Genomic DNA, 13,769 nt, shown 5'->3' on the forward strand with positions numbered 1-13,769 from the left:
CCTGTGGGCTCAATGGAGTAAACAGTCATGTTGATGATGTCCATGTGGCAAGTAATTGCATGAGGCCTCTAGGACCAAGGGTGACCTCCACCCAGAGAAATGGGACGCTCTCAGTCGTACGGACACAAGGAAATGAGTTCTGCTGACAACTTGAATGAGGCTGGAAGCACCTCAGTCTCTAGTTGAGCATCCAGATGAAAATCTAGCCTGCTTGACACTTGACTGTGGGCCTGTGAGACCCTGTGCAGAAGACCCAGCCTAGCCGTGTCCACATTTGCGACCCAGGGAAAGTCTGAGATAGTAAATGTGTTATTTTAAGTTGTTAGGTTTGTGACAATTCATTATGTAGCACAGAATACACGTAGCTTCAAAATTAAGAACAAAGATGAGGGCTTAGACTTGGACAATTGATTCCTATCTCATTTGCTACATTCTTTCCAGTTTGTTGTCCCTAGTGTAGCTGAAGTGTTCATTTCAAAATGCAAATATGACATCTTCTTTACTAAAAATTCATTTATGATTTCCATTTTTTTTCTGGAAAAAACAGAATCCTTAATATTGCCCTGCATGGTCCAGTCTTATCATACTCTATGTTCCCCTTTGCTCTCTGTGCTCTAGGTGTACTGACTGCATTTAGGTTCTCAGATGCTCTTTGTTTCCTTCTGCCACAGGGCCTTTGCACTTGCTATTCCCTCTGGTCTTAAACTATTGCCATTTTTTCATGATTTTAAACAATCTTTTCTTCAAATAAATTTTCCGTCATAATCTAAAGAATATTGCTATTTCTGAAATGGGAATGCCATTTCAGAGGCTGAAACGTGAGCAGAACGTTCATGGATATTTGCTTTTCTGGTTGAATAACTGGCTTATTCTTCAGGAAAGCATAATGCCTGCTTTTCTGTCATTTTTTTTCAAGACAGTGAAGAAGCATATAGTTTTCACAGTCATAGATGGGTTGTTTTGCTAAACCCTGAAAGATCATTTGTGACCAAAATCCCATTGGAAATATATATAAATATCTCAGTTAAAATAAGTTCTATAGATCTGCTGCACAGCATTGTACCTATATTCAATAATAATGTCCTGTACACTCAAGAATTTAAGAGGGTATATTTTATGTTGTATTCTTACCAAAATAAAATAAGATAAAATAAAATGAAAACATCTCAGTCACAGTATGACAGTAGGTGGAAGCCAGGGTGAGGAGAACACGTGGTCATCTCAAGTAAGGTTCTTACGCGCTCCAGTGTCACTGTCAATGACAGGTCATCTGCTGGGATTCCCAAGTCTGCTGATGCAGAAGATCTGCGAGGTACTGGGCGTGACTTGCCATGTCCAAGTTACCTTATCCTGCAACATTACAACACATGCCAACGTCTTGCAAGGATGCTTAAGACTCCTCAGTGTGATTGTAGGTGCTTTCATGGAACGTCAGGCATGAATGCCAAAACAGCACCAGTTCACACTTCCCCACACTCCTCATCTTTCTTTTGCTCAAGTGAAGAAAAGAGAAAGTTCTGGAGGCTAAATTGCAGCACCTTTTTATCATAGTTGATCTAACATGTCCATGCTCAGCTTGAGAGACGAAAGAGACAGTCCATCAGAAATTGTTGGCTAATTTGCCAAGGGCTAATTTCTCTCTAAGGGTCACCTGTTGCAAAAGAAGGCAGAAGGCAATCCGAGCAGAACTACCCCACTGGTCTCCACGGATGCAGAAATCGCTTCAGTGTTTGACACGTTTCAATGCACAGTACCTCTGAATGTCTCACCAATTCTGAGTGGAACCAAGCTTGACATTGACTTGAAGACATACTAAGAATCATCCAACAGAAATTACAGTTTTGTTTTTTTGAGGAAGATTAGCCCTGAGCTAACATCTGCTGCCAATCCTCCTCTTTTTTTTTTTGCTGAGGAAGACTGGCCCTGAGCTAACATCTGTGCCCATCTTCCTCTACTTTGTATGTGGGACGCCTGCCACAGCATGGCTTGACAAGCAGTGCGTAGGTCTGCACCTGGGATCTGAACCAGTGAACCCTGGGCTGCTGAAGCGGAACATGTGAACTTAACCATTACGCCACCCAGCCGGCCCCAGAAATTACAGTATTTTACTCACAAATATGTTAACTAAATCATTTGTTTGAAGACAAGTGATCTTTATTCTGACTGAAGCTAACTTTTACTGTTTGCAAAATTCAGAACTTAATCTTTCACTTTATGCTAACCAAGTGCAAATCCTGAATGCCAAGTAAGTATCACGCATGCCGCCACTGCCTTCCCCTCCCTACACATTATCCACGGCAAACATCATTAACTGATCTTAACACAGTTTCCCACGGAACCCGGGTTTCAGGCTCCTTCTCAAAGCACTGCTGCAAGCATCCGTCCGTCAGTGTTTCTTTTTCCACTAAGAGGAAAACGAGGCTAGCTTCCATATACAAAAAATGTAAGGCAGTATTTCTTTCTTGCAGAGTTAGTCTTTAATACTTGGATGTCTACTATGCTATTCTAGAAGGAACTAAAATACATAGCACTTTCCGAACTCACTTGATCGCAGACCCCTTTCTTAATGCAGTACCCGTGGGTTCTCTGTAACACAGTGTGGACGGCACTGCTGTAGCACCTTACCGTTGATGGCTTTTTCCACTTGAGGCTTCTGACGTGCATGGGTGATTCCCATAGTCGTTCAACGTTTTGCAATCATTGGTTTTTCTAATAATGATGTGGATTTGACATACACTGTAAGGCTGTGCCGAAGAGCCAGTCAGATAACATGCCAACCTAGTGTATCACACAGTATTCACATTACAAAGAGGATTATTTTTTGCAAACTATCTTCATTGACCATTTACTCCAAGCCAAAGTGTTCTAAGTACTTAGGTCTCATGTAAGTAGAGTGACCGTATATCCCACCTTATGCCTGAGGTAGTCCCAGCCGATGCCTGCTTCTCCATTGTACTTATTAATGCTACTCCCCTTATACCATCAACCTGTCCTCTTTGGATGATTAATTAATTAAACGATCTCCTTACATTTACTTCTCAAACAACCTATGCTAACGTTGGTATTATTACCCCCATCTTACCGATGATTAAATAGGGCTCAGGGAGACTGAAAAACTGGCTTAGTTTACACAGCTAGGACAGAGCTGAGCCAATATTCAAACTAGGTCAGTCTTACCTCAAAGCTTACACTTTTGAATGCAGTACTGCACTGTTCATTTAAATGCACAATGCCATTTAATATCTATAAAATTATGTAAGAAGCAATATTATCTGCATTTTGAAGATGAGAATATTGAGAAAATCATACACTGTAATTTATAAATTTGAAGTCTAGTGTATTGAGAATCTCGCTTTTTGCTGTCTTCTGTGTGATAGTCCCTGCCTTTAAAGGTCAGTCTCACAAAATAAGGCAGGCCAACGAATGTGGCCGGCAGGTACAGCTACAGAAAAGGCTGAAAATAGGGCCTCATACCAGCTCTGCACTATTCTGCTGGGACCCGCTAGGCCAGGCTCATGATGCAGCTCTCTCTCCTAATATTTACCCGTTTAGAAAGCAATTTGCAGTAAAATTCAGGTAAGTCCAAGTTATTAAAATCAGACCCCTTGAGCATTATAGGAAACAAGAAGGAATTCAGATGAGCAGATAGTGTACAAATAGGATAGAATAATGATTCAAGTTACAAGGTCATTCTCATTAGAAAAATCCTGAGAAGAGTCTCATTGTCTAAGAATTGCAGTCTCCATTGGTAGAGAAATCTAATGGTTAATTTATGAAAATGTATTAGAGTTACCCATTCTTTGGAGTTTTCAATGATCCCTTTAAACTTAAGCCACATGCACTTCAAAATAAAGATGCTCATCTACGCTATCAAAGGGGTTTCCACTTTCAGAAAATTCTGTATAAAGTTAACTTTTTATTTTAACAACATTCCTTAAGGATTAATCCCATTTTACTTTATAGTCTAGATCAGGGTTTTTTAACCTTGGCACGTTTGATGTTTTGGACTGGAGAATTCTTTGTCCTGTGTATTATGGGGTGTTTATTCGCACCCCTTCTCTCTACACATGAGATGCCAGGAATACCTTCTCCATAGTCAGGACAATCAAAAATGTCTCCAAATTCAGATATTGCCAAATGTCCAGGGCAAGGAGAGCAGCATTGCCTCATTTGAGAACCGTTTGTCTCGATGTTTCTTCTTTATTATCTTATAGAATTGAGTAGGTAGAAAAGAAGGGAATTAATATTAAACATAAAACTCCTTTGATAATATTCAGTACCAGTTCAAATTTATCTAGAAGTCAGAATCCTGGTAAATTTAAGAACCTGAGGGAGGAGCTGACTCTTGCCTAAAGTTAGGAGGAATGGCGTAGGAACAAATCTTATCTGAGGAAGGGATGATGGGAAAGATAAGGCATATTAGGTGTTCAGGCTTCTAGATTCAGCAGAGATCTTCATAAGATCTCCCAGGTAGGCCCTTTCTTTCTGGCAGTGACTATGGTTCCTTGAGAAATGCCTCAAACCTCTAAGGAAAGTTCACATCTTTCTAGTTTACTTCCCTGTCCCTTTGCCCCTGTCCTCTGATCTCTTCCATCACTAAGGCAAAGTTTCGGTTATGTGGCTTAAATTTGAGGGACAGTATTTTTACATGTTAGGGATGAAGCCTGGAGATTAAAAAATATTGCTTCCCTATGGAGCATTTTTATTTGGGATCATTCCTAAATTGGGATGACCCTTCCTCTGCCTTTGCACTTCTCTACTTTTCATCTCTTCTTTCCATTCAACAGCTATGATATGGACTCCTCCTGACCCCCAACTCTGACCTTCTCTAACCATGGTCCTCCCTCTGGCAAAGCCCAGTCAGTCGCTGATGGAGAGGAGCCGCGGGAAAGGAATTAGAGGAGGCCCTCGGTTGTTTTTAGGTTTCTTTGTCCATGTTTCTTTGTGATGACAAAGTAGTAAGATTTCAAGAGCCAGAGTGGCTAGGGAAAGAGGCTGTTAAGGGCACTTTTTGCCAGGGTTTGATTCTAGTTAGCCCGGTTCATAAGGCGAGGATTTGGAGGCCCTGATTTGAGATTTCTGTCTATGGTAAAGACTTGAATCCCTGCTCCCACCCTTAACTGGGTCTCAGGTAAGAAGCTATCTAATTGCTTTATAATGAGGGAAGTTGAGATTTTACCTGTCACTGGATGGCGCTTTTTTTTATTTATTTATTTTTTTCCTTTTTCTCCCAAAGCCCCCCAGTACACAGTTGTATATTCTTCCTTGTGGGTCCTTCTAGTTGTGGCATGTGGGACGCTGCCTCAGCGTGGTTTGATGAGCAGTGCCATGTCCGCGCCCAGGATTCGAACCAACGAAACACTGGGCCGCCTGCAGCAGAGCGCGCGAACTTAACCACTCGGCCACAGGGCCAGCCCCATGGATGGCGCATTTTTAATAAGAAAGCCAATGGTGGAACTGTAGGCATCAGTCCTAGGTCAATATGGGAGTTCTTACTTTAGAGATGGATACATATATTTCAATTTTATAGATGGAGAAAATGATGGAAAGCAGTCAGTTTTCCTATTGCTTTTCCTAACTCTTTGGGTGGGACAGTCCACAAAGGCGGGCCCTCACTGTGTGGAAGGGCATGCGGTTTCTTGAAAGCTTGGGTGTGAAACTATGGACTGAATTTACAAATGTGATAATCAATAGCACCTTCTCTTAGGGATTAATCCAACTAATGTATTATTTTGTAAAACTTGAGCTTATTTGAGAATGTTCACAGTCTTGAGAAACCTATGATCAATGTTTGGCAGACCCACTTTAAATAGACATTGCCAGAAAAAATTGTTTGTGTTTACCTTATGGGCTCTACATGGTGAAATTAATCACGTTTATTTTATTTTTTTAAATTTTGGTAGACTTCTCTCTGCAAACTGGTAGGCAGGCGAATTTAGTGGTTAATTCTTACGTATTGATTTTGAAAAGTCAGATATAGCTTTAAACATTCATTTTATTTGCAGAAATTGTGCATGGAAATCACAGAATGGTAAAACTGCATTCTATTCTGGGCTAGTAAATTGTTTCCAAAAAACAAGTTGAGGAAATTGGAAGCCTTTTAATAAGGAATAGGGGTTATAGAAATGTATATTAAAATGAGTAATGAAAGATAGAATGTTCTCAGGGTTATATGCAAATAAGCACTAAATAAGGGGAGGTTTCTGCACACATGATGTGACAATAATAATTAGAGCTTTGAATGCGAGAAATTCAGAAAATGGACCAACCGTTTAAAAGGCAAATATGTCCTAAACAAATTTGTATTATCATGGTTTATTCTAAGGATGGGAGGAGTACACTCTCAAGGTTAGTGCCTCAAACAGGCCAAATAACTTTGCTCCAGAGCATTTACTCCTCTGCTCTCGTTTTCCTTTAATTTTCAAAATGGGACATAGCTGCCTCAGTGGCAAAGTGCACTGTAAAATGCAAGAATTTTCAAAGAATGCAATTGCTCTATGACATTCAATTTTAATCTCTATATACCCATCCAAGGCAGGTACAATGCCAATAAATTGTGGCCACAACAAATGCGGAAAGCCAGAGGACTGCTTTTGCCTGCAGAGTACAGATTTGCCCTGAAGACAGCAGGCAGTCCAAATGCAAGCTTGCTTCACCCAGGGAGCACAGTGTCTGCAGATTCTTGCATTTCATTCATATAATAACCTGAAAATGAGATCACAGGAAATGTATTAGGGAATAATGGATCATCAATCGAAATTGATTAGCTAGCATAAAATCACCCCTGTACATAAATCTTCCTAAGGAACAATCACCTTTAGCTTGAAAAATACATATGTTTACCCTTTCAGAAGAAGATAATGAAATATTTAAAGTATTCTGTTTTCTAGACAAATGATTCCTTCAAGTCCCCAGTACGCCCGCTCTAGGTTCTAAAAAATACAGCTGATATTTACCTTCCTCAGTGATTCTTCCTGCAACAGAAGCCAAATTCCTTTTCAACTTGGAGTCGAGCAGGAAGCTAAGGAAAAAAATCAAAAAGATAAAGAGCTAGCATTTCTCCATATTAAGGCTGAACAAAGAAACTTGACGAAGTCATAGCAGCCTTTCACAGTCACGGCAAAACACCGTGGTGGAGGCAACGGGCAAGACGATCCTCCATCTTAAAAGGAAAGAACCACTACAGAACTCAACCGCAACGCAGTCCTGGAGTTCAAATTTGATTCCCATTTCGAGGGAGAATAGCGCGAGCAGTGGAATTTGCATGGTTTTCCTCTTATCCAAAATCTTGCTCTCAAACAAAAATGCCGGGCTTGTGGCGCTCCAGATGCCGTGGAAGGGTCTGTGTCTGGCAAAGATATTTTCATAAACTCCTGGGCCTAGGCAGCACCCAACAATTCTGCTACAGTCCAATGAGTCTAATGAGTCTATATACTGCAGGCTCATTAGTCTATAGCTCATGGGTGGGTCATAGAATGATCCAGAATGCAAATACTTCAATCATTTCTTAAGGGTGAATGACTTCTACGATTACTTATGATTTACTTGAAACATAAGAGAACCTAAAGGGTTACTAAAATTTGGTAAACTAAAATGGGTTCACTATGAAAACTTACCCAGGGCTCTAATTCTGGATTTTAGCAAGAAATACGGCTGCCACATGCCCCTGGCTAAAAGTGCAAATTTCGTACATCACATATGTAGATGGTTGGAATAATATGATTTTTATGAAGAAAAGTTTGTGCTCAGGACATTATCAGTGTCGTCTTGAACTGGTCTTGGTTTTCAATTGCTGCTGTCTTTGCTTAATGTTATTTTTGGCTTCTTGTTAGCAATTTATTTTCAGTTAACTTTATAATGTAAAGTAATGCATATTTACATGAACGATATTTGGGCACGATATTTTTTCCTATAACTAGGCTCCAGGGGCTATATACATTGTGGTTCAAATAGACACACTGTATTGCTATCACTAAAGGAGATGTACTCATAACTGTTCTGAGATTTATTGGGTCTGACCATGGTGAATTCAGACACACTTTCATCTTGGTGCCTTTTTCCTTTGAGTTTCTTCTTTGCTTTACTTCTTTCAATTAGTGCTCATGGATTTTGCACACAAATGCCTATGTAACCTATTTTGTTCATATTTGATCGAATGCTTCAAAGCATAATCAGGATAGAAGGCTCTTACGTTCTTTTTCAAAAAAAAGGAAGTTCTTCTTTTTGCATTTTATAAAAATTAAGATAAACACAACCTACCTTATTGCCGAAGGGCATGCTATGTGACATATTTTCATTGTGGACACTTTCATTACCTAGAAATACAAACTCTGTTACTATCTCTTCAGTCATTCAGACATTTAATGATTCATTTATTCAGCACTTACAAAATATATATGTGCAAAGAGTAGCACATGAGTAAAGAGAAAAATTACTAAAGAGATAAAAAGGGCATATTGAAAAGGCATCCTTGGCAAGTATGCATTGAATTTCTCCTACCCATACAGATTGACTTGGTTAGGACACTGAGGAGTTGGTTCAGCTCAGAAACAATCCAACACCTTTGAGTAATAATCTCCTTTTTCTTTTCCCCGCTTACCAGGATCAGCCAATCGCAGAGCACATTTGTATGAGACCTGGCTCCTCCTATCCCCATTGGCCCATGCTACCTGCCCCTCCTGCCTGTACCATAGGCTTTCCGTTTTTCATTCCAGCCCCGCATGGGGTTGAAGTGCTTCGCATTCCCACAGTCAGTGCTGAGGCTCAGGCCTGACAGCTGCTTCTGGCTTATCCAGCAGCTCCCTAGCTGGCCTCCAGTTCCTCTGTGCCCTCGCAACGTGCTGCACACATTCCTCCCCATCGCACTAAAGGGAACCACTTTCTCAAGCGTTGCTGTGCTTTCATTTGCTCCATCAGTAACTCCCACTTATCAATAGCTCTATCATCAGCTGCCATTTCCATATACCATCATCAGTCTTAGAACAATTCCCCACAGCAGAATTCTTATCTACATTTTAACATACGAGGAAACTGAGGCCTAAAGAACTTAAGTGACTTGCCAAGGGTCACAACTAGTGAGCCGTGAAGAGCCAGGTCGATCAGAATTGGAAGCACATCCTCCGTTCCCACATCACAGTACCTCTAGCATTGCTGCTCTGGATTCACTGCATGTCTATGTTGGATGTCAAGTGGTTTTGCACGTAAATATAAAATCTATGTGAGTTTTACACTGACCTGCCCAATCATATTAGGTTTACATTAATATTTAAATTGGTGTACTAACTGCTTTGTTTTAATCCAAAATTCTTCAGTAAATACTAAAAACTTACCATTTGGATGGTGCACAATGGTGAGCTTATCTAGAAGACAAAAAAAAAAAAAAAAGCACATTCTACTGAGTTTTGCCCAATATTTCTCCTAAGCTCTCTTCTGTTTATTGGTTGACTACTTCTGGTCTTTGAGGCGACTATGAAGTTTCACAGTCTGATTTAAAGAATACTAACCTCTGGCCACTGAGTGTGAACCCATGTCTTTTATTACTTTAGTCTTTTTTCCTCCCAACACTTGTCCCAAGGTATTTTGATTTTAGATACATTTGACACAGTAAAAGCTTGCTGCTCTGCTTTGATATTCTTTTAGCCTGAGCTACTCCATTCTCTTTTGGAATTAACATTATTCAGGAATAGCTACATACAGTAAAATTCAGACATTTGTAAGAGTACAGGTTGATGAGTTTTGACAAATCTATACAGCCACGTGCCTATCACCCCAGTCAGGATAGAGGACATTCCCTCGTGCCCTCTTACGTCAATCCTCACATCATTACCACCCTTGGTGACCCCTGATCTGACCTCTGTCTCTAGAGATTAGCTCTACCCGGAATTGCAGACAAAGGGAATCTTACAGTACGTACTCCTCTTGTCCGCCATCTTTCACTCAGTGTCATATCTGTGAGATCACTCATGTTGTGGTGTATAACAATAGATATTCTCTTTTATTGCTAAGTAGTATTCCATCGTATGAGTATACCACAATGTAATTATGCATTCTTCTATAGAACATTTGGCTTGTTCCCAGTTTTGCTATTATAAATGAAACTGCTATGAGCTTTTGTAAGCAAGTCTTTGGATGCACATATGCTTTCATTTTTTTTGGACAAAATGCCTAGGAGTGGGTTGTCTAGGCTGGATAGTAAGTCCACACTTCACTTTTCCAAAGTCATCACACCAGTTTATGCTCCCATCAGCAGCGCATGCAATGCACGTCCAGTGGTTCCATGTCTTAATCATTTAATTTTGACAATATTTTAAAATTTTAGCCATTATACCCGTGTATTGGTATCTCGTTGTAGTTTAATTTGCATTTTCCCGATGATGAATGGTGTTGAGCATATTTTCACAAGCCTATTGGCCCTTTGTTTTTGTAAACTAAGATCTAGGTGCTGGAAGTGCCCATCGGTGCTGGGCTGTCATTGTTTCTAGGTCCCTTCAGCAGACAGAGCCAAGGAAATGTACAGTTTACACTTACAACTATATTTCTGTATCTACCTGTAATACATGTTAATAGCCATGAGTTGTTATACTTTAACCTCTGATTCCAGGCCAACACCACAAGATTCATTCCAACCTTCTTTCTTTCTCAGTTGTAATTCCTTTCTCTGACAAAAGGAGATCTGGCTTTCATTATCCATACACATTTATTTGTTTACTCAGCCCTAGAACACACATAAAGTTGTTTTGAAATTGCTAAACTATATCCCGGTAGAGAAATAAGCTCTACTAACTGAAGTATAGAATACCATTTTTATATATACTGTTTTTTCCTTTATTTTTATCCTTAGAATATACTGTTTTCTAAATTTATGTGTTAGTTTTTTTTTCTATCTCCCTTCAGTGTGAATATGTTATTTATTCATAATACCACTAGCTTCAAATTCTCCTGCTTATATTCCATTTTGCCCCCTTCCCAGCCCCATCTTTGTTTGTTGAATATATGAAATATTAACAAAGTTCTAAAAGTTAGAACTATACAAAGAAGTACACTCAGATAGTGTAGGGTTTTGTTGAGTCAGTTTTGTCTTTTAATTAATTTGCCCTTTTTGTCTAAGTTGTTAAATATATTGGCCAAAAATTAATTATATTTTCTTAGTATCTTTTTAAAGTCTGTAGGATCTGTTGTGATAGCCTCACTTTATTTTCCTGATATAGGTAACTCTTGTTTTCTCTTTTATCCGTGATCATTTTGCCATTGGCTTATCAATTTTAGTTGTTTTCAAATCACTAATTTTTTATTTTCACTATTGTTCATCTCTTTCATTTTTCATTGATGTTTGATCTGATGTTTATTATTTTTTCCCTCATACCTCTTTCTGGATTTAGTTTGCTGTTCATTTTCTGGTTCCCAAAGCGAAATTTAGATCATTGATCTTAAGCTTTTCATCTTTTCTGCTATAATATTTATAGCCATAAATTTACCTCTAACTACTATTTTAGCTGCATGCCACAAATTTTGATATGTTCTATTTTCATTATCATTCATGTTGAAATATTTTCCTGTGATTTCTTATTTGACCCATGGGATATTTTGAAATGCTGTATTTAATTCTTATCTATTTTGAGAGATTTTTCCTAATTTCTTAAATTCTAATTTATTTCCATTTTGGTAAGAGAATGTAAGATTGAGAAGACTGAATCTTTCAGAAAACATACTCTGAAGATTTGAATCTTTTGAAATTTGTTGAAACTTTTTTGCTAGCTGAACATGTGTTCTGTCTTGGTGAACCTTCCGTGTACACCTTAAACAAACATGTATTCTGAATTTTTTGATGTCTTCTTCTGTAAGTGTCAATTAGGGGTCCAGTTAGTTGATAAGTGTTGTCTAGATCTTCTGTGTTGTTACTGACTTTTGTCCATTTATTCTGTCAGCTACTCAGAAAGAGGTGAAAACATCTCTGAGTACTGTCCAATTTTGCTACATGAGTTTTTAAAAAATGCATAAATATATATGCAAGATAAAGTATATTTAGGATTTTTATTTCTTCCTAGTGAATTGCCCTTTTATCATTTTGCAACAGCTTCTTCTATCTCTTATAATACTCTTTGTATTGAAATTTATCTTGTCTTATATCCATATAGCCATGCCAGCTTTCCTATGCTTACTGTTCGCATGGAAAATTCTGTGTCTTCTATTTAAAATGCATAGCTTTTAGGCAGCATAAATTTGGGTATTGCTTTTTTACCCTAACTGAAAATGTCTACCTTCTAGATGAAATATCTAATCCATTTACATTTAACATAATTATTGATGTGTCTCAGTTTCATGCTACCATCTTGTTCTTGATTTTTTACTTATCCATTTTGTTTCCTCCTCTTTTTCTACTTTCCTGCTTTATTTTTGGTGATTCAAACAGATTTTTAGTGCTCCATTTTATTTTATTTCCTCTATTAGTTTCTTCTTTACTTTTTAGTGATGGCTTTATAACTAAAATATGCATCCTTAACTTAGCAGGAGTGGACCTCTTTACCTCATCCTTCCCGCCTTATCCTTTCCTCTTCTTTATACCTTTCTTTACATTCCAGACTTTGAGCTTCACCGTATAAACATTTTGTGACCACAGAAGTCCACTTATCTGCACCCTCTGTCTTTGTGTGGTTGTTTTCATACCTCTTCCTTCTTCATATGTTTTAATCCCCAACTTAAGTGCTATTATTTCGCTTTAAACACTTGTCTTTGAAATAATGTGTGAGAAGAAAGAAAACATAATGTTTTATATCTACATGCTTTGTGTAATTTTCAGTGATCTTTATTCCTTGGTGTGGATCTGAATTTCTGTTAATTAATATCTCCTTTATCCTATATGACATTCTCTAGTATTTATTTTATTGTTTCTGATAAGAAATTAGAGAATATTCTTATTCTTTTTCCTCTATATGTAACGTGTCTTTTTTTTCTCTGGTTACTTTCAAGAATTTCACTTTACCTTGGCTTGAAGCAGTTGGACTAGGAGTTATCTAGATGTAGTTCTCTTAACAGCTATGCTAATTGGGGACTTTTGAAGTTCTTGGAACTGTATGCTGGTGGTTTACATTAAATTTATCACGTTTTGGGCCATCATTTCTTTTAAAATGTTTTGTCCCAAACTCACTTTTTTCTCCTCTGGCACTGTAATTACAAGTATGTTAGACTGTGTTTTATTGTCCTGTGTGTCCCTGATGCTCTGTTCATTTTTAGTTTTTTTGTCTCCCTGTTCACCATATTGGATAATTTCTCTTGATCTGTCTTCAAGTTCATTAACTCTTAGTTTTGCTTTATCCAATCTGATGATAAGCTCATCTGATAAATTTTTCACTTCTTTTATTGTAATTTTAATTTCTACAGTTTCCTTTGGTTCTTTTATATAGTTTCAGTTTTTCTTCTGAGATTCCCTATTTATTCACTTAAAACCATATTTTTCATTAATTTAATTATGTTTATACTGGCTGCTTTAAGATCAATAATGGGACCATCTCAGTTTCAGTTTTTATTGATGGCTTTCTTTTTCTTGTCTATGAATTATATTTTCCTATATCTTTGTATATTTTCTTTTTTTCTTTTAATTGATACTTGACATCACAGAAAATCTGTTATATATTCTGGATTCTGTTATATTCCTCTGATAAGTATAGACTCTAATTTTAGCAAGCAGTTTGATTACTGGCATGAACTTCTGTAGTCTTGACTTCATGCTTTTTTCAGTGTTGACCTATAGAAAGCCCAAGGGGTTTTCTAAG

At 38.0% G+C, this 13,769-nt stretch overlaps 1 protein-coding gene across 9 annotated transcripts in view; it reads right to left on the minus strand.

Annotated features, from left to right (window-relative positions):
• Window positions 1-5,977: 5,977 nt before the first annotated feature.
• BANK1 (B cell scaffold protein with ankyrin repeats 1) overlaps window positions 5,978-13,769 on the minus strand; it is a 313,664-nt gene continuing 305,872 nt past the window's right edge. For all 9 annotated transcript variants that reach the window (XM_070263353.1, XM_070263356.1, XM_070263359.1 and 6 more), the window contains 4 exons: window positions 9,330-9,359; window positions 8,260-8,315; window positions 6,957-7,021; window positions 5,978-6,705 (listed from right to left, as the gene is read on the minus strand). In XM_070263353.1, the coding sequence (XP_070119454.1) occupies window positions 6,962-7,021; window positions 8,260-8,315; window positions 9,330-9,359 (146 nt within the window). In that variant the 3' untranslated portion in view covers window positions 5,978-6,705; window positions 6,957-6,961. The remainder of the gene's footprint in view (window positions 6,706-6,956; window positions 7,022-8,259; window positions 8,316-9,329; window positions 9,360-13,769) is intronic.

This window comes from Equus caballus, chromosome 3 (assembly GCF_041296265.1).
Source record: "Equus caballus isolate H_3958 breed thoroughbred chromosome 3, TB-T2T, whole genome shotgun sequence".
NCBI classification, from domain to species: Eukaryota; Metazoa; Chordata; class Mammalia; order Perissodactyla; family Equidae; genus Equus; species Equus caballus.